The sequence below is a fragment of the Bidens hawaiensis genome, unplaced genomic scaffold (genome assembly GCF_021521415.1).
Source record: "Bidens hawaiensis isolate Kalapana, Puna unplaced genomic scaffold, B.hawaiensis_p1.1 tig00018425_1, whole genome shotgun sequence".
Lineage (NCBI taxonomy): Eukaryota > Viridiplantae > Streptophyta > Magnoliopsida > Asterales > Asteraceae > Bidens > Bidens hawaiensis.
This window is the reverse complement of record NW_027492783.1, coordinates 31,676-51,367: the sequence shown is the minus strand read 5'-3', so window position 1 is coordinate 51,367 and position 19,692 is coordinate 31,676. Positions and strand designations below refer to the sequence as shown.

Sequence of the window (19,692 nt, the reverse complement as noted above, 5' to 3'; positions counted from 1 at the left end):
ATTGAACCCTAACAAGAACAATATATTTGAAATCTTGTCGTGTTCAAGTCATGAATTATGTCGGCTCATGTAATGTTGTTTGTGACTATTTAGTAATTGCAAACGAGTCTGTAACAATTTAAACATTTACACTGATTCAGTTGATTTTTTTTGTAGTTTGTGTGGTTTAGTTAATTGTTTTTGTTTTCTTATCTCTCATTCTTGATTACAAACTTGGAGAACGGATACTTCACTTGCAAAATATGTATGTTTGAAATATTAGAGAAGAAGATGAATTAAAATTCTTACTTCAAATGTTAATATTTTTCATCTTTATAATATGAATATAAACTTTTTATTTAATTATTTTGTATCGTGTCAAGAACTACCATCCTATTCCCATCTCATTCTAAAAATAGTTAAATACCACTTCTCATAATATATCCTCATATATATTTAGGAAAAGCTAAAGTGAATTCTTACATTTATGTTTACTTGTATCAACTCAGATTCAATGAACAGAGTGATTTTTTTAGGTTATCATACTTTCTGAATTGAAGAGTCGTATTGTCCCACTCAGCTCAGACAATGTTATCTTAACCGGGCTCATGCTAACTTCAGAGTTTGGCTTGGTCATTCCTCTGAGAAACCATACCGCCGACTGCCACACCTAATTATCGTTGTGCCGTCACAAGAGCAGAACTATCTAGCGTAACACATGTGTTAAACTTTGAGCGGGTGAATCAAGAACACGAACACGAGATTTGATCAGCACACGATCAACTCTTTTATTAAGAAAACGACACACGTGAAAAACTTAATAATTATGATACAATGTATGGCTTATATAGAGCACATACATGACTAATCCTATACTAACTCAAATACACAATTTGAATCCAAAAAAAAATATGATTAAATAAAATAAGACTAACTTATCTTATAATAATAAACTAATTATTATATTAAATATTCTCCAAGATTCTAGGAGTCTCTGATCTGATTTGGTGTTGGACACGTTTAACACTCCCTCTCAACACCAAACTTCTTCAAACCGTGACACACACGAAGCACCTTGACTCGAAACAGCCCATGACTCAACACAACAGGTCACGTTTTCCGACATCGGCTTAAATGTTGAATTCCAACACTCCCTCTAGATTCATACTTGTTCTTAGGGTCTTTCACAACCCGCAACACTCGTTCTCTTTGGACTTAATTCTTGGACTCGTCACATGCCTTCACACGAAGTTGCGTCTCGTTCGGTTACTCCTTAATTCACACAAGATTCTAGACATATCCAACTCTCCTCCAAATAACAGCCTTGTCGCATTCCTTGATCATATTCGATGCCCTCCTATGAATACATGGTTCATACACGTCGAATCAGCCCCGATATCCCACCGATCTTACCGAACATGTTCTCCATTTGTGGTCCTAATTGGCAGCACAAAACCACTAGTACTTGGTATCACTTGATCCCCGGTTTCAGCCTACTAAGCTACTCCGACACACATAAATTTAATCATCTCGACATACGAGGATCTTACCATCCCGACACACTGTCATGGCAAATCATTAATGTCTGACACACGGAGATTTACCCATCCCGACACACGGTGATGGCACATCATCACCGAGACCTTCAACTCGATGAACACCAAAACCAAGTTGACACACAACCTCGTTACCACCTTGTAACTACCTCACCATCACTTGTTCGCCACTAAACCTGGACATGTTCGATCGGAAACTTACGACAATCGGAACACTAACACCCCATCGTTCTACCATCAACTCACCGCAATCGGTTTGATCGGAAACTCACCGCGATCGGAACATGGACACACATTCGATCAGATTCTTTGTTTTAAACGAACTAAAACAGCCAACCTTTGCTTCAGTCGACTTCGATCGGTTCAATCACTAACCCAACAAACAGGTCGCAACTCTTTCACGATCGGAACCCAGGACACACCTTAAATTTGAAACTTACTCACCTCGATCAGAACCGGGACACACCTTTGTTGGATCGGAAACTACCACAATCGAAACACGGACAACCTTCGATTGGAAACTTTCCGTGGTCGGTTCGGTTCCAAAAAAAAACGAACTCGAAACGAGAACACAAGGTTGCAAGTACTCTCTTTTTCTTTCAATCAAACCAAAAGAAAATCAAATAATTCTTTGGCTGCTACTGTTTTTATTAAACCAAACTAATAAACCATCACATGGTATCCCCTTCTGTTCGATTGAAAGAAAACATATTTTTCAATCCCTTGTGAAGATGACGATCAAGACGAACTCAAACAAGTGATTCACAAGTTAAACCGTAGAGCGTTCTGGACGAAAAAGAGGAACCAACTTGTTTAATAATTAAGAACTGCAAGACAAAGAGTCCGATAATGCTTTTCTAGACTATGTCCCTTTTCTTCCTTTTTCTTGTTGTACGAAGTAAATAAACAGATGGGGCAGGAGCAATTACCTTGATTAATATTTGACAAACAAATAACCTTGGAACGATTTATTAAGGAAACCAACTAATGGGAAAAAACTTTTAGATTGGACACACCTTATACTTTTTAACTTGATTATTGATTTCTTGAACTTGGAAGTGGGTATCTAGAACAACGCAACATACGCGTACCGACTCACGGTTCGCTCGAATAGCTTTTCTTATTAATCGACCTACGAAAAAGAAAACCATATATTCATTACCAGTCACCCGTGTCGTCATAAGCGGCACTACCACACGACAATGATTGACGTGAAACACCTCACAGCCGCTTTCTCCTGTGTCATTGTTAGTCTTTTAGTTGTGACCCAAGTCTTTCTTTCACGCCTACCCTCCACCGACGGACGCATTCGCCGGTGGAGGCTGCCCCGATTTTCAAAACGCTTCCCGATACGATCCCTTGGCTCTAATACCACTTGTTAAACTTTGAGCGGGTGAATCAAGAACACGAACACGAGATTTGATCAGCACACGATCAACTCTTTTATTAAGAAAACGACACACGTGAAAAACTTAATAATTATGATACAATGTATGGCTTATATAGAGCACATACATGACTAATCCTATACTAACTCAAATACATAATTTGAATCCAAAAAATATATGATTAAATAAAATAAGACTAACTTATCTTATAATAATAAACTAATTATTATATTAAATATTCTCCAAGATTCTAGGAGTCTCTGATCTGATTTGGTGTTGGACACGTTTAACAACATGGTGGGATGAAAACCCGGGTGGGCTCGGGATTTGAACTTACAATCTCATAAGACCTATTCAAATCTTTCATTGTCATAATTCATAAAAAACGACACAAGTGAAGATCAAACTAGCTGAGTCTCCACCAGAAACATAATTATATCCATTACTAAGCCACAAATGGTGGATTCAATAAGGCAACTACGTAATGGCATTTACGCATATGTTTTCTAAAATTGTTTTATATAATTTTTAATTTAACAATTATTCTTATTTTTTTCTAAAGTAACTTGTATTCGTTATATAAACGAAATACCCAGTTTTACTTCTTTTTTTTAACAATTTAACATGCATTATGATATAAATTTTATTAGTATATACAAAAAAGAAAGCACATAACCTCTAATTTGTGAAATAAATAGTTTAATACCTGTCTTTTTTTATATGTCTTGTATTATTTAACTTTTTGTAGAAAGAGAAGAAGATTGATCGAAAGCATTGTTACTTCTCAAAGTTTAAGATATGCAAGCCTACAAGGAAATAGGAATTAGGAATTTCAATGTGAGCGCTCTTACTCCATTTCTAAGTGAAGTCACGTGTACGTAAGTTTGTTTAATTTTCTTATGGAAAAAAGAAGTACCAATTGTGGTTAGAAACCACGAGTTCACAAAATTATATACGAGATTAATTTAACTTAGATTTAAAACCTAGTCCACTTTAGGTCAAGAACCAGTATTTTCACGCACGTGCGTGCTTATATGAAAAACACATCATTTTAATCACATCTCTCTTTTACCTTCAAAATTAACTAAACTTATTATGAAAATATTTTCTCATTTTATTAGTTTTGTCAATAGAAATATGGTTTCACAAATGAGTGTAGAGTTATACGTGGTTCTAACATGGGCATCTGGATGATAAGGAGTATTCAGAAAGTCTGAAAGGTTTGGTTGATATATTAGTTTATATGGTTGATTAGCTACAAACATACAAAGTGTGTCATATCATATCATATTCTTTGTCACGTGACAATAAATGATAATCCATTAACGTTAAACGACATGATATATTTAAGATTCCAAGAGTTTATCAACTCATATCCAATCATAGATAAATGTAATGAACTACAGCGTAACTGGTTGTGGTTATCGGATGATTGGTTATTCTATACTAGCAATATATCAATTTCAAGAGATTGCGAAAACATTAAGGGTCATGCTTCTTATGGGTAATCCAATCATTATAGATAGTAGAGCTTCACTTCTATTAAGTATTCACTTATATTTGTTTTGATTCTAGCAGCTTCTTGTGGAAATATTGAAATTTCATCATCGTTTAAAAAAAACAAGAATCTATGAACTTTAATATGAACATCGTCATCTATTTGGTACCTTGAAAGGTCAAATATGCCTATAAATGGCGTTACCAAAAACTATTAAATAACATCACCTTAATTAATATGGTACCATCGAAGATTAATTATACACGATACATATAAAACTCAAAAGAATATTCGTCTGTTTTTTCTTTCCAAATATGTATATAATATAATAAAAAATTAAAAAAAGATTTACCAATTTTTAATTACCGCCCAGAGTGTGTACACATGATTCCTGTAAACTGATTGGTGCTCACAAACCCTAGCGGTCAATCTCACGTGCCCGTACACGCGCGTGACCAGATTCAAATACGAGTACTTTACAAGGGACACGCGTCTCAATAGCTGACAAACAACCACTTCACCACCTTTTTTTAAAAATAAAATATTAAATAATAATCACTACTATTATTAAATAATAATAATAATAATAATAATAGTGGTAGTTTTAGTGTTGCAAAAATTTCGACTATTTAATTACGCTAGTTCTCACTTCACAAATTAATTTTGGGTAAGTTGTCAATTAATCAATAAACGATCAAATCCGGTCAAAATTAGCAGTTCCCGGTGATATTCCAGCAAAAATCAGCGGTTTTCAGCGAGATTCCGATCAAACTCCGGCCAAAATATGTTTGTATATGTGTAAAACTGAAAATTACATATAAAAATGTGTGTGTATATATATAAAACTGGAAAATATACATTAATGTCTGATCTGATTAATCGATAGTCCCATCCCATCGCCCAATTAGCGACAAACGATTTTTACAACAATAGGTAGGAGGCTTGGGTTTTTCGGTAAATACCCAAGTTTGAATCTCTCTCGTGTTATCTTTAGTGGAATATGACAATAAAGTATATGAGATAGGACTTGAGATGTCGGTTCGAATCTCGAGCCCACCCGAGTTGTATTTCACCGTGTGTTACACCAGAGAATTATGCTCTTGTGTCGGCGCAAAGACTATCAAGTGACATCCGATGTTATAATTTTTCTGAGAACGTTCAAGCCAAACTCCAACTGTTAACCCAGTTAAAACAACATAGTCTGACAAGAGTGAATTAACGACGCTCTTTAAATTTACAGGGTGCGATCTCTTAAAAGTCACCGTTTATAATAATAATAATAATAATAATAATATACGTGTCCTCTTTATCGGAAGTGCTTCAGGAAATTATACGCTGCTTTTTATGTAGGCCCAGTCTAATCTAAAACAACCAATCACCATAGCTGATGCTTCTACATTTAAATCAATTGTCCTGGACACGTGTCCCAGTCACCGGCGACCACGTTTCTCCCTCTATAAACCCATCATATTATTCACACAATCTCCGGTTAGTATTAATGTGTTATTATATAGAGAGAGGCTGAAGCCAGTATGGGAGGTGGAATAGATCCGGAGAACAAAAAGGTTATTGATCAGCTGATGCTGAGATTTCGGCCGATCGCTCCACGGACTATAGCCGTAGAGCGTTCGGCCGGATTGGTACCTGTGAAGAAGAGAGTAAAGCGAAAATATGTTCGCGTAAAAAATAATAATAAAAAAAAAAGAAAATTAATGAAGATTATAATTATAATTATACTAATTTGGATCGAAGCGAGTTTGCTACGAATCAGGTACAGAGAGTACCAGAGTGGATTAGTTTTGACGTGTCAGGAAAAAACAGTATCAGTAACAGTACCAGTACCAGTAAAGTTAACAATATTATGAGTAGGTGGATAACACTGTCGATAGGTCTGCATGAGGCAGACCTATCGACGGTGTTGAGTTCACGTCAGTCGTGGATCACGGTGGAGTCGGTTATCGGCTCGTGTGATGACGGTGGGAGGGGGTTGGGGTATACAGATATGGAGATGGACAGTTGTCCATGTTTCATATCTGATGGTTTTGATGAGGTCCGGTGGGTCAATCTGGCCTACCGGAGGATGGTGGATCTGAATCCTGAGGGCGGATCACCGCCTCCTCAGGTGTCGGTGTGGTTGTATGTAAAGGTTGAAAAAATTGATTTCGAGTATTGGCCAGCTTTCTCATGCAGAGTGAGACTGGTGTATGATTTGTCTGAGAAGAAGAAGATGCAGATGACGGTCCCGTGTGACGTTTGGAAGATGGGTTCAGGCGGGTATGCATGGCGGCTTGATGTCAAAGCTGCTTTGAGCTTGGGGAGGTTGAATTAATCGGAATTAATCGGATCAAAACCAGTTATCCGAACAGGTAAATATATCTGTTGTGTATAAATGTATGTATTTGTATGTATATTTACATATGTTACTAGTAAATTAAGTTGCAGTTAATTACAACACTAATTATACAGTATTTTATGTTATGTTTTAATTTGTATAAAGTTGATGGATGAATTAATATCAAAAGAGGTAATGTGTTGGTGGAACAGTAGATAGAAATGATTTTAAAGATAATATTTCTTTATTTAATTATCTGTAAATGTTTTTTTTAGATTAATAATTTGAAAGTTTTTTTTTGCAGGTATTGAAGATGTGGAGTGAAAACCAAAATGAAGAAAATGATGGTTATTTGATGATGCTATATATTTCTTTAAGAAATAATACTCTTATTATATCTCAAATCTATATATTATCACATCAATATGTATTTGATGCATCAAATCAAAACTGTATTATATAACAAGAAGATAGCTATGTGAACTAGCTACATTGTGTTATTTGAACAGTTGGTGAACGGAAAATTTGATCGTGGGTAAAGACTTCACAAACGGATGTCAATCATCCCCGAGACAGGTTCTTGACGAATTATCCACACAAATTTAAATTTTCGTTATTATTTTATGTAATGTTTGATTAAAAAGAAATGAAGGTTTAATTGTATATACTGTATACGTCATTCGAAGATCCGTTAATGATCATGACCTATGTATCACCAACGGATTGTTGAAATCTATCCGTTTTGTCCTTTTGGCATTGGGTAAGTTGTTTAATAATTTGATGTTAATTCCTTGGTGGTCACCAACTTATCATCCACAATCTTAAAATGTTAGTTTTTTCTTTTGAAATTGGTATGATCCATTTGTGATAAGTTATTAAAATTGTCAGATTATTTAGCCAATGACTTTTATCGATAAAAAGTAAAAACACATGATATAACATAATATAAAGAATTATTTGTGTGTGTGTATAGAGAGAGAGAGACGTGTTACTGTGTAATTGAAACAATCGTTTAAAGTGTGTGAAACGAGAAGATAGAGTTATGCGGCGACAATTTGGTAATTATACGTATAACATAATTACGATCAAACTATAAAAAGACAGGTAACGTAATTAAATTAGGCTACCTGTAAACTAGCAGCATGGTTACCAATTGTATTCGATTGAAACCGTATATATTATGATTATAAGAAATATATTTTTATTTTTATCCAAAATATTTCTAAAACCATCAAACATATATATGTATTTTGAACATTTATCAAAATAGTTTCTAGTTTTGGTTGAATGAAAGAAAGGCACGTGGGATAGAGGAATGTAAAATAATAATGTAATTACTATAAGGCTGAGGGGTGTGGAGCGCGAGAGGGGGCGCGTGAGCCCATCCGCTCGCGCCCCGGGGCGCGAGCACCACACCACCGAGGCGCGAGAGGGGCGCGAGAGGGGCGCGAGCGCGGAAATCCAGGCAGGCGCAAGAGGGCTAGCGGGTGAAAATGGGCGTAAAGGGGTATTGGGAAGTGAAATAGAGCCGTTGGAGAAGTTTTTCCTATATTAATAATAAGTTAATCATCTTTATTATCCAAATCAACAAACAAAGGCATAACATATAATAAAAGCGGGTCTCTGGAAATAAACTTCCGGCAAACCCAGTTGGCGAATTGGTAAAAGCAGAAGCCGAATAGGAGTGGGAGAAGCTCGGTGCGTTGGTTGAATAAAATTTCGAAGAAAACAGAGACCGCCCACATGATTAAAGTGGCCATGAAGAAGAAGAAAGCACCGGTGGCGTTCTTCTTCCGGTGATCGGTCGCCATGGCCTTCAAGATTTGGTGGTTGGGTTTTGTTGAGTGTGTGATGGAAACGATGTGGGCTATCTTATACAGCAAGCTTTTTTTCTTTACCTTTTCTAATAATACGTTTTTTAATACATTTATAAAAAAATAAAAAAAAAATCCGCTGGAGCCCCTGCTCGCGCCCCTCCACACCAGGGCCAGGGGCTCCAACGGGGGCTCCAACACCCATCTTATCAAGTTTCTTTCTCTGCCACACGTCACAATATTATTGGCTGGAGCCTCCACTCGCGCCCCCTCTCGCGCCCCCCACACCCCTTAGCCTAAGTGGAGAATGCAGTCAAGTTAGGAACATATCCTTGAGTAGAAATAACATACACATCAATAATATAGTTTTTATAGTTTATTATATCATAGAACTGGATTCTAATATCTAAATGGGAAAGTATCTCCCGTTCGATCGGCAACCTAATTTTTTAAACGACTGGGCTCACTGGGGTGACACGTTTCCACCAAGAACTAGTGACGTGTGGGCCCCACCTATATTTAAATGTTTTCTTTCATATTATCTAGCTACTTGGTTGGTTGGATGGTCTAAAACGTCATTGTCTTTTGTTGACTTCAAGGGGGTGTTTGGAATTACTTATTTTTACTAACTTATAACTTATAAACTTTTTAAAAATAAATAAGGTGTTTGGGATTGTTTATATTATGAAATGAAAAGTTCAATAAGTTACACTTTTGTAACTTATTTACTTAATGAAAAGTTATAAGGAGGCAACATAAGGAATCCAAAGCACCCCCTAAATAGCTAACAAATTGGTTATAACTTTAAGGCCATCTTAAAACTTGAAAATAAAGATTGGCTTTGCTATTATGGTTACATGTTTAAGTTCTGACTTGAAGAATTCTTTTTAATTGTGGGTTAAGTTTCTCATTGCTAGTATTTATGTGTGAACTAGGTCTGTAATGTTAGAATTAATATGAACTGTTAACATTTAGAGTTAGAAAGACTTTCAAAGATACTAGAGGTAATTCCAAACAATTTAAAAATCGTATGGTGGCTCGGGTACTCTAGACTCAGGGAGCACATTCTAGGTCATATTTTAGTATAAGTATACGGTTAAAGAGCAAAAGGTCCCATAAACTGATAAAAGTATGTTTGTTTTAATAAAAAGTCAATCATACTTTTTAGATACAGTAATCGAACAAAAAAAAAATACACCGATATAATTAACTATGACACAATAACATGTATCACTATTTATTCGCATATTCCACCATTATGTTGGGTAGAGGCTTCGCAAAACCGTGACATGGTTAAATGGTAAGTTGGCATGTTTTTGATTTTTTTTGTATGAAACCTTGAAATCTTAATCCTGGTGTTTTATATAGATGTTTCGGCTTTTGTAAATCATTCACATCATAAATAGTACGGAGTATTCTCTAGTTGCAACATGCAGAAGTTGGTCAAATTAAACCGAATAAAGTTAAACTGTGTCATTATTTCGTTACTTTAGTGCCTTTATAGCTCACCCTAAATTGGCGCTCCCAATCATCGTCAACATTATGACCCAGGGGCGGATCTAGGCAATTGGGTGTGGGTTCACGGAACCATTGAGTTTAATATTTTATAAAGAATGCCTATATAAAATATGAGAGTGAACCACATAAAAATTACGAGTGAACCCATAAGCAAAGTTGAACCTTGGTCTAATGGTAAACACCTTGCTTTATTATTGTGATAACCCGGGTTCAATTCCCACTTGTAGCAGTTTCTATAATCTTTTATATATAACTGGATGCTTAATTGGTGCTTGTATCTTAATATCTTATGCTTGGGCTAAGTTCAAATGTTGTGACATCCATTTGATTAGTTAAACTATGTTTACTTTGCACAAAATTATGTCACATCTTGTCAACTAAAATAAAAACAATTTGAATAATTGCTATATGAGTATATGTAGCAACTAGCTAGCATGCAAATTTAAATATTATGTATTACATAGAAAGAGAGATCGATAAGCTAGCCTTTCTAAAAGAATCTTTAGCAAAATCTCAATCTTGTTACACTGAATTGACCAGAAACGTCTAATCAATCGAACCATCGAAGCGATCCGAACAGTCGGAACGGCCCGGACCTTAAAACTGACCTGAACCATGAACCAATTGAAAACATTTCTGGATCTGCCACTGTCGTTACGTCATACTTGTTGATAGAAATCACGGCCACCAGTCCGCTGCTTCCAGCCACCGTCGAGGCGCTACCGCTGGTGAACCAGTCCTATGTCAGCTCCACCACCGGTAGTGTTGTATTCGGCCATGACAACTGGTTCTTGGGACAATGGTAATCGGTTAACAACAAGTGTTGCTGGCTTTGTGTTCTTTGTTTTGTGACAGCTGTAATATGTAACATAATAAACCTGTCGAAATTTCCTACACGACAAAATCCCTTTCATGCATTCCCTTGTTTTAACTTTAACGATCAAGTCTTTTAAAGCATTTATTATTGCATGTACTTATTTCTTCTTGTATTTTGTTGTGTATAATTTTATCTTTTTATCTATTTACTTTCGAGTTGGGGGTCTCGTCGGAAGCAACATCTCTATCCTAAGGAATAAAGGTAAAATTCGTCGACATCCCAGTCTCCCAAACCCTACTGATAGCTTAGGCTATTTGTGAAAAATAATGGGTATGATTGTTGTTATTTTATTTCTTCTTGTAACACCTTTCTTTGGTCTATAATTATTAAATCAATTTTGTGCATGACATATAACTAATAGTGTACACGACCAACTATTTATTGTCTCACGTATCACATTTTTTATTGCAAAGCAACTGGTAATGACATAAGTTTCACTACAAATAATATGAATTTGTTAAAGATCTTTAATTCAAAGAGATTCCTATCAAGAAACTAATAAATTATAGTTTTAATGTCTTCTAGAAAGTTTGTTTATGGAAGATAACACGGAAAAGACTGAAAGTAATATTGGCTGTTTTAATATTTATCACTATTAGAAAAATGATTATCACTAACTAAATAATTTCATTCAAAATTACCAAGGACTAACGACATATATGATCCGTAAATAGCTAAAAAATAAATAGATGATAACTAAACTAACCGTAGGTAATCCCTTAGTTATTAATGACATATTGTCGACATATAAAGTAACCCATAAAATTGATAATATCATTAACGGATTATGAACGACTATTGAAATTAGTAAGCCTGACATCAACTGTCAAGAGAGGACTTGAATTTCAAAGGACAACCCTTAATACTTCGTCGGTGATAGTGATTAGTGAAGATAAAATTTCGTCTAATATTCATGCTTATTCTTTTCAATCGTTTGTCGGGTAGGAATATTTCCTTACTAGCCGTCCCTTGGTAATTCATTGTGATATTGAAAGACAAGATTCTCAACCAATTTATTTTTTTTTATCATGATTTTCAGCAAATGCTTCAATTTTTAATGAATTCTAATTGTTTTACGCTACTAAAAAACCAAGTGTATCACGAATGAAAAAAATCCATTTGAGAATCAGTTGTTGATACTCCATCAATATATTGATCGTAGGTGATACATTCTTTTATTAAAAACCGGTGAATTTTCCTGACAAAACACCAATGGATTCTCATCCCACCCTTCCCCTAACCCTATATATAACTTTGCAACAATTGAGATCTCTCTATGTACGTTTGTTGATATTCGGTTTGCCATGGATAAATAAGTTCAAAAATTCAAATTTGTTCACATAATACCATGCACGTTCCAACTTGTAAGACTTTTTTTTTTCTTATTATGTCCACATTAAGAGCGCGTTCGCTTCACGGATTTTTTTCAAAGGATTTGGAATTGGAATAGGAATTGGAATTGGAATAGAATTGAATGTTTGAGAATCCCTATCATGTGTTTGGTTGGTTAATATGTATTGAAATTGGAATCTTCTTCATTCTTGATTTTTTTAAAGAACGAGGGAAAAGGCGGAAACGTTTTAGTTTTTTTACATTTTTCGTTTTTGATTTATATATTGAGTTATGATTTTTTTATTAATTTTTTTGAATTTATTTTGGAAGGGTTTTTATTGTTAATAAAAAAATCCTTAACAATCATTTCAAATAGGTGGGATTTTAAAATCCCATGAAATGTGGGATTTGATGGGATTTAGTTTTCATTCTCATTCTTTCATCTAATGAACGAACATATCAATTCATGGGATTTAAAATCCCATTCCTTAGAATTCCTTACAAATCCTTGAAACGAACATGCCCTAAGTTCCGAATATTTTAGTATTCAAAATTTCCCATCAATTGTAGTTTTTTTACCAAAGGCTTTTGACATAGTAGTATCAAAAAGTTGAACAAAAAATTATTTTCCAAGAAGTGTGGGTTCAAGTCCCGTATTTTCAATAAACATATAATTCGCGAGACTAATAGAGAGCACATGATCTACCTTGTTCTAAAAAAAGAAAAATTAATTCTTTCCTCCACCCCAAAATGCTCATGGAACTACAACACGACTTGTATAGCTTACCGACATCAACGTACACAACAAAACCATTCATTCTCAAGTAGACGATGACTTAAGGTGTTGTTTGTTTTTCTAAAAAAAGTCTGCGTATGCTATTTTGTCTGCGTCAGTTAGACGACGCACATACATTTCCATTTGCAGTCTGTTTGTTTTTCGAAGACGTTCATTAAAAAATGTATGCACGAACTCTTCTGGGTACAGACATGGCTCATCCACTTCTAAGATCTTTTAAGGTTTTGTAGAGGATTAAACACCACCACCTACCAACACCAGCCATCCACCACCCACCACTACCACCGTTTGGACACCACCACAAGTTTATTTTAGCGTTTAAAGAAGTTAAAAAACAAACAATAACCTTTTTGCAGACTGCAAATGTTTGGTCCAACTTTTTTTCTACATATGTGATTCACAGACTGTAAATATTTTTTACCTTAGAAAAAACTAACACCACCTAAGTTTTTAATCCATATCCAATTCTCAAGGGGTCAAATCGGTATCAATAATAAGTCACGCCCCTAAACTTACAAAACATCCATAACTAAAGGTCCCAAAACACAAAACAATCCCGTAGTTTCCGGAGCAAGCCACCGCCTTTACATCACGTGATCTGCATCACATGGGCTATATAGATCTGTTATCATCCACACCTTTGACTTTAAAGACGGCGTAAATCAACGGCCACGATTTATTCAAACCCACTTATTATAATAATAAAAGTATAAAACTCTCACCTATACTCTCTATGTTGTTATTATTATTATTTCATTTCATTTCATTTCATCTCATCTCATATTAATAATAATAATAATATTAATATCCACCGTACGATTAAATCCCAAATCCTCTCGTTCAGATCCCTCGTTTCGCCTCAATCGTATTACCTAGGGTTTTCAGTTTCACGTTTCTTCAGCTTCTTTAGCTTCAATTCAACTACAGATCTTCGATTCGTAAGGCTAATACTCGTTACCGGTGAGTTATTGCTCGTTATTATCCTGTTCCGTGTTTCAATTACCTTCAATAGAGCTTGTTTGCGGATATTAATCGGTTTTTAACGACGAAATTGGCTGATTTAACGATACGAAGAGGTGATTTGTGGTAAGATTAGGTTATTTATTACGTACGTTTGTTTGAATGGTTGAATTTAGGGTTAGTATGGAGAAATTGGTGAATTAGGGTTTGATTTGAGCTTTTGAAGAATTTATATCGCATAGGAACGTATTGATTGGTTATAAGATATTGAATCTGTACGTGATTGATTGAGATCTATAAGGATTGAAGTATGAACATGAAATGATGAAAATCTGTAGAATTTAGGCGTATTTGGCGAATTGAGAATCGAGTCCGTGCGATATTAATTGGTGAAAGGAATAAAGGATTTGATTACGATTTACGGATCTGTGATTTAATTTGGCTAGGGTTTTGATATTTGTTATCAATATGTTGAAGAAGAACATGTTTCCGGATGCGTGTTCTGGTGGTTTGATTCCTCCGAATGATGAGTCGGAAGGATCTGGTTGTTCGGGACGGGATAACATGTACGCGTCTGGTTATGATGAGTTGAGTGGTCATGGGCAGAAATGGATCAAGTTAAGCTCGGCGTTGCATGATGGGTTTGGTGTACCGGTACAAGTTGTTCCTTTGACGAAGCTGGCGCCTGTGGAGAAAAGGAAGTTGTTGGTTCGGTTGAGGAATGAACTTGATCAACTTAGGATGTTTCAGAAGAGAGTTGATGTGGATAAGAGTAATGTCGTTATGATGTCGGCTTCGAATGATGTTTTTGTTGCTAATAATAATGTTCACGTTCAACCGGTCCGTCAACCGAACGGGAAGAAATCTTCTGGTTCTGGGAAAAGATTTGATCAGAAGTCTAAGGCGCTTAATCGAGGTGTTCTGGGAAGGTTTCAATCTGCCAATGAGTCAACTTCAACTTCAACAGCGACTTTCAGTCCAATATTGAAGAAACAGTGTGAAAATTTGTTGAAGAAGTTGATGACTCATCAACATGGATGGGTGTTCAATAAACCGGTTGATGTTGTTGCTTTGAAGATCCCTGATTACTTTAATGTTATTAAGAATCCAATGGATTTTGGTACTATTAAAGAAAAACTCAGCTCAGGCAAATATTCAAGTCCACTTGAGTTTCTTGCTGATGTCAGGCTTACCTTCTCTAACGCCATGACATATAATTCACCTGGAAATGATTATCATATCATGGCAGATGTTCTTAGCAAGTTCTTTGAGCTAAGATGGAAGCCGATTGAAAAGAAACTACCGGTTGAAAATCCTCAACAGAATCTGCTTCATGAAGAGATTGATTTGGTTAAGCCAGTTCCTCCTTCAAAGAAACGAAAGATTGATTCAATCCAACAAGCTCTGCTGCCAGATCCAGTTAAGCCGGTTATGACCAGTGAAGAAAAGCATAATCTAAGCAGGGAATTGGAGGCTCATTTGGGAGATTTGCCAGATAATATCATTGAATTCTTGAGGCAACACAGCTCAGGTGGGGAGGATGAAATAGAAATTGATATTGATGATCTTAACGATGAAACCTTGTTTAAATTACGCAAGATGCTAGATGATCATGTGCACGAGCTACAAAACAATGCAAAAGCAGAACCTTGTGTTATTGAGGTAGTCTATTTTCCACACTGTAAATTGCAACAATAGGTGATCGTTTATTTGCTGGTGATAAACTACTGAATTTGACTATGTTTATTGATTGCAGCTGCTACATGAATCAGGAATTAGCAATTCAACCATGCAACTATATAGAGGTTAATAATCCTTTTTTTTTACTGTTTTGTGTGTACTTAATAACTGTTAATCAACAGTTCATCATGAATCTTGGTTGGTTGGTATGTGTTTTTTTATTACAGGGAATGATCCGGTGGATGAAGATGCGGATATTGTGGGGAATGAGCCCCCTGTTTCAAGCTATACTCCAGCTGGACAAGAAAATGAGACAAGCAAGAAAAATGACTTAGGGACAACATCAAGAACATCAAGTGGTATAGTTTTATTAGAAGTATATGACGAAATTAGAAGTATAGTCACTAAAATGTCAACCTCTCTGTATTCTGTTGTCAGGATTTTGACTTGCATCCAAACACTTTATATGCTTTTACTAATTTTGAAAATAAGGGTTTATCATGATAAGCGTACAATTTTGATTTACTAGTAGTCACATTTGCTTTTGCTCTAAGAATCTAAGGAGTTCTGAACGCATGAACTTTTGTTTCTATGGTTTTACTCAATGATAAGTTGGTAATTATGATATCTGCAGGTACTAATTTTAGAAATGCTTCTGAAAATGGACAAACTGATGATGTTAAAACTTCTAGCCTATTAAAGTTGCCACAGGTACCTATTGTGTATCTATCATAGTGTTATTAAATGCCCCGGCACAGGCCTTGCCTAGGACCTTGGCGAAAGGCGCAAAAAAAGAGAGGGCTTGAGAATAAAAAAGAGCACAATGAAAAAAAAAAGATTTTAAAATATATTATATATCCTGAGACTTGACTATCATAGTTCAATTAATTACCAAATAATAACCAATACCAAAAGTTTAAACCCCAAAGCTTGAATAACAGAGTTCAAATACCAAATATTAACCAATACCAGAAGCCCAAACCCCCAAAACATCCAAAGCAAATTACTTCATACCAATATTTCTAATTAGAATTAAAATTAGTGAAACAAAGTTATTTTATAACAATTTATAATACAAGAAACATATTGTTATAGACAATCAGAAACCAGAATAGTCGATAATTATATACAGAGATTAGAGTAAATTAATTAAATCCATTTTTTTAGGTAATTGCCATAAGTCGGTTAAGGATCAATCCAAAGAAATTAAAAGTAATTTAAAATAAAAAAAATCAAAAAGACGGACTTTTCTCATAGAAAAACGCCTTGATCAGTAAGAGTCGGTCCATCGACTTGCCTGAAAATCGCGCCTAGGCGCCAATGTCGATCGCTTTTCATAAATATTGTCTATTATGACGGTTATTTTGAATTTTTGATTCAATGTCTTTGGATCTTCATGGGGTGGATACATTTTTTTCATATGTATGTAATATCAGTTTCGCTTATTTATCTGCAGAATGATTCTGCTAGAGCAGATTTGGAGGACAAGGCAGCCACAAGCGATTTAATCGATAATCGTGGGTTTCCACTTGCACGAATTAAATTTTTTAGATGTTTCACAGGTTGCTGTTTTACTTATGGTTGGTTGTTTGTTATGCATGCTATTCAGAGTCAGTTAGCGGGTTGGACCAAGTTGAACATATGTCCCAACAGAAACCAAATTCTGTTGAATCTGATAGCCAGAAAGATGATGGTGAGAATCATACATTCATGTGTGTAAAATTGGTTTTAGTTCATCTCTGTCTCACTAACGCCATTTGTTTGCATGATTTAGGGGATAGTGCTCCGGTTTCACCTGGATCGTACCGGGCTGCTGTTTTAAAAAATCGATTCGCTGATACAATTTTCAAGGCTCGGGAAAAGACACTCAACCAGGTTGGTTACAAAATGTAATTTATAGTTAAAAGAGGTCGCAATTTGACCCGTTTACATTTGAAGGTTTGGGTTGTGTTCTATCTCAAACATGATCAAACGGGTCAAGTGCGTGAGTCAACCTAAATGATTTGAAAAACTGATATGTTTGAACTTGTTACAGGAGGATCCTGAGAAGCTGCGTCGAGAGAAAGAGGAGCTAGAAAACCAGAAAAGAAAAGGTTATATATCGTTTGAACTCTTTTTCTGTTAATATAATTATTTTAAGAGGCTGTGAACGGGTTGATTAAATTATGAATCCGTTAATGTACAATCAGAAAAAGCTCGGTTGCAAGCAGCAGCAGAGGCTGCAGAAAACGCAAGACGGCGAGCCGAAGCAGAAGCTGCTTTGGAGGCAAAGAGAAAGAGAGACCTTGAGAGGGAAGCAGCTCGCCAGGCGTTATTGAAGGTATCCTATCTAATATATATAAACGAAAGCTTTAAAAGCTCTCTAGTTGCTTCTTACATTCTCTCAAGCCACCAGATTTCCTTAATTAATAAATGGAGACTTCTCATGCATTTGACCCGAATTTGCGGGCATGGGTCTTACCAAACCCAGATATTCCTTAAATGGGTTATAAATTTCATAAGATTAAAAATTAATCTAATCAAATTTTTGATATGAAAATCCTATAAAATATGGATATACTAAAAGTTAATATATGATTTCTTTAAAAAAATTTGTGAAAGTCTTTTATCATCAAATATTAAGTATTTTATTAACTTCTATACAATAAATAAAATTAAAATCCAAAAAATATATAAATATTATAAACGAGTAATGTAAAACTCCCATAATACGGGGGATGAAAACCCTATAAAATAGGGTTATACTAAAAATTAATATTTGATTTAAAAAAAAAAATATTATTATAATTAAGAAACAATTTTATTGTAAAAAATAAACGGGTCTTGGGTCTCACCAAACCCATATAGCTTTTAAACCGGGTTATAACATCTCATTTATTTGTGAAACCTTTTATCATCAAATCATAAGTATATTATAACTTATATATAATAAATATAATAAATAAAATTAAAATTCAAAAAATATATAAATCTAATTAAACCAAAAATTTTTTTATATAGAAACAAATAATAAAAAACAACCCCCGTAATACGGGGGATAAAGCCTAGTATTATGATAATATTAACAGAGTTGAATCGGTTATTAACAGATTGTTTGTTTACAGATTGAAAAAACAGTTGAACTTGATGAGACTTCACGGTTTATTGAGGATTTGGAAATGATGAGGACCGAGCAACTGCCAATTTCAGCAGGCGAAACAAGCCCTGATCACGGGTCACTGGACGCGTTAGGCAGTTTCAACTTTGGGTCCAGCAATCCTTTGGAACAGCTTGGTCTGTACATGAAAAGGGACGATGAACATGAAGATGATGATGGTGAGCTCGAACCGCCAACGGTTGTTCCAGGTCATGAGGTAAATGCTGATGTTGAAGAAGGCGAAATCGATTAGGTGTTTTAAGAATAATTAGTATTATGTGTTATGTATAGAAATGATTTCTGGCTATTAAGCCTACTTAGGGACTGAAGAAAAAATCGAAAAAAAAAAGTTAAAAAATTAAAAAAGTGGAAAAAAAAAGTGAAGTTATAGAATGATGATAAACATTCATTATCATGTGGTTTTGATGTCTGCATATGTGAATGATTTGTGTTTAGTTGATTCTATATTTTAACGGTGAGACATAAACTGTGTTGTTTTCTTGGTTGTGTTGCCTGTGCATGACATTAAGCGTTTTCGGTATACTACTAATTGCTACTCGTGACTATTTGCATTTGTATGTAACTCGTTCCTACTTCCTACAATATTTTACGTGTTTGCAAGTGCAACTCAATTATACATGGTACACTCCTTGAATCATCATCATCGTCGTCGTACTCAGTATATCCCACCAATAGCAATGCTATGGTAGGGTCTGAGGAGGGTAAGATGTAGACAACCTTACCTCTACCCCATAGGGATAGAGAGGCTGCTTCCGATGAGACCCCCGGCTCGATAGTAGTTTTGCATCAAGCCTTGGACATAAGG

The 19,692-nt window shown here is 35.2% G+C and overlaps 2 protein-coding genes across 2 annotated transcripts; both read left to right on the top strand.

The window, feature by feature from the left end:
- The first annotated feature begins 6,282 nt into the window (after nt 1–6,282).
- On the top strand, nt 6,283–6,750 carry LOC143556031 (uncharacterized). Its single transcript, XM_077045467.1, has one exon. It carries the CDS (start codon nt 6,283–6,285, stop codon nt 6,748–6,750), a length of 468 nt encoding a protein of 155 aa, XP_076901582.1.
- A 7,131-nt stretch (nt 6,751–13,881) lies between these two features.
- On the top strand, nt 13,882–19,358 carry LOC143556034 (transcription factor GTE9-like). The gene is made up of 10 exons (XM_077045470.1): nt 13,882–15,712; nt 15,807–15,855; nt 15,958–16,089; nt 16,365–16,441; nt 17,187–17,247; nt 17,340–17,423; nt 17,505–17,605; nt 17,766–17,823; nt 17,920–18,050; nt 18,835–19,358. The coding sequence occupies exons 1-10, from the start codon at nt 14,519–14,521 to the stop codon at nt 19,117–19,119; spliced, it is 2,172 nt and encodes a 723-aa protein (XP_076901585.1). The 5' UTR covers nt 13,882–14,518; the 3' UTR covers nt 19,120–19,358.
- The last annotated feature ends 334 nt before the right edge of the window (nt 19,359–19,692 follow it).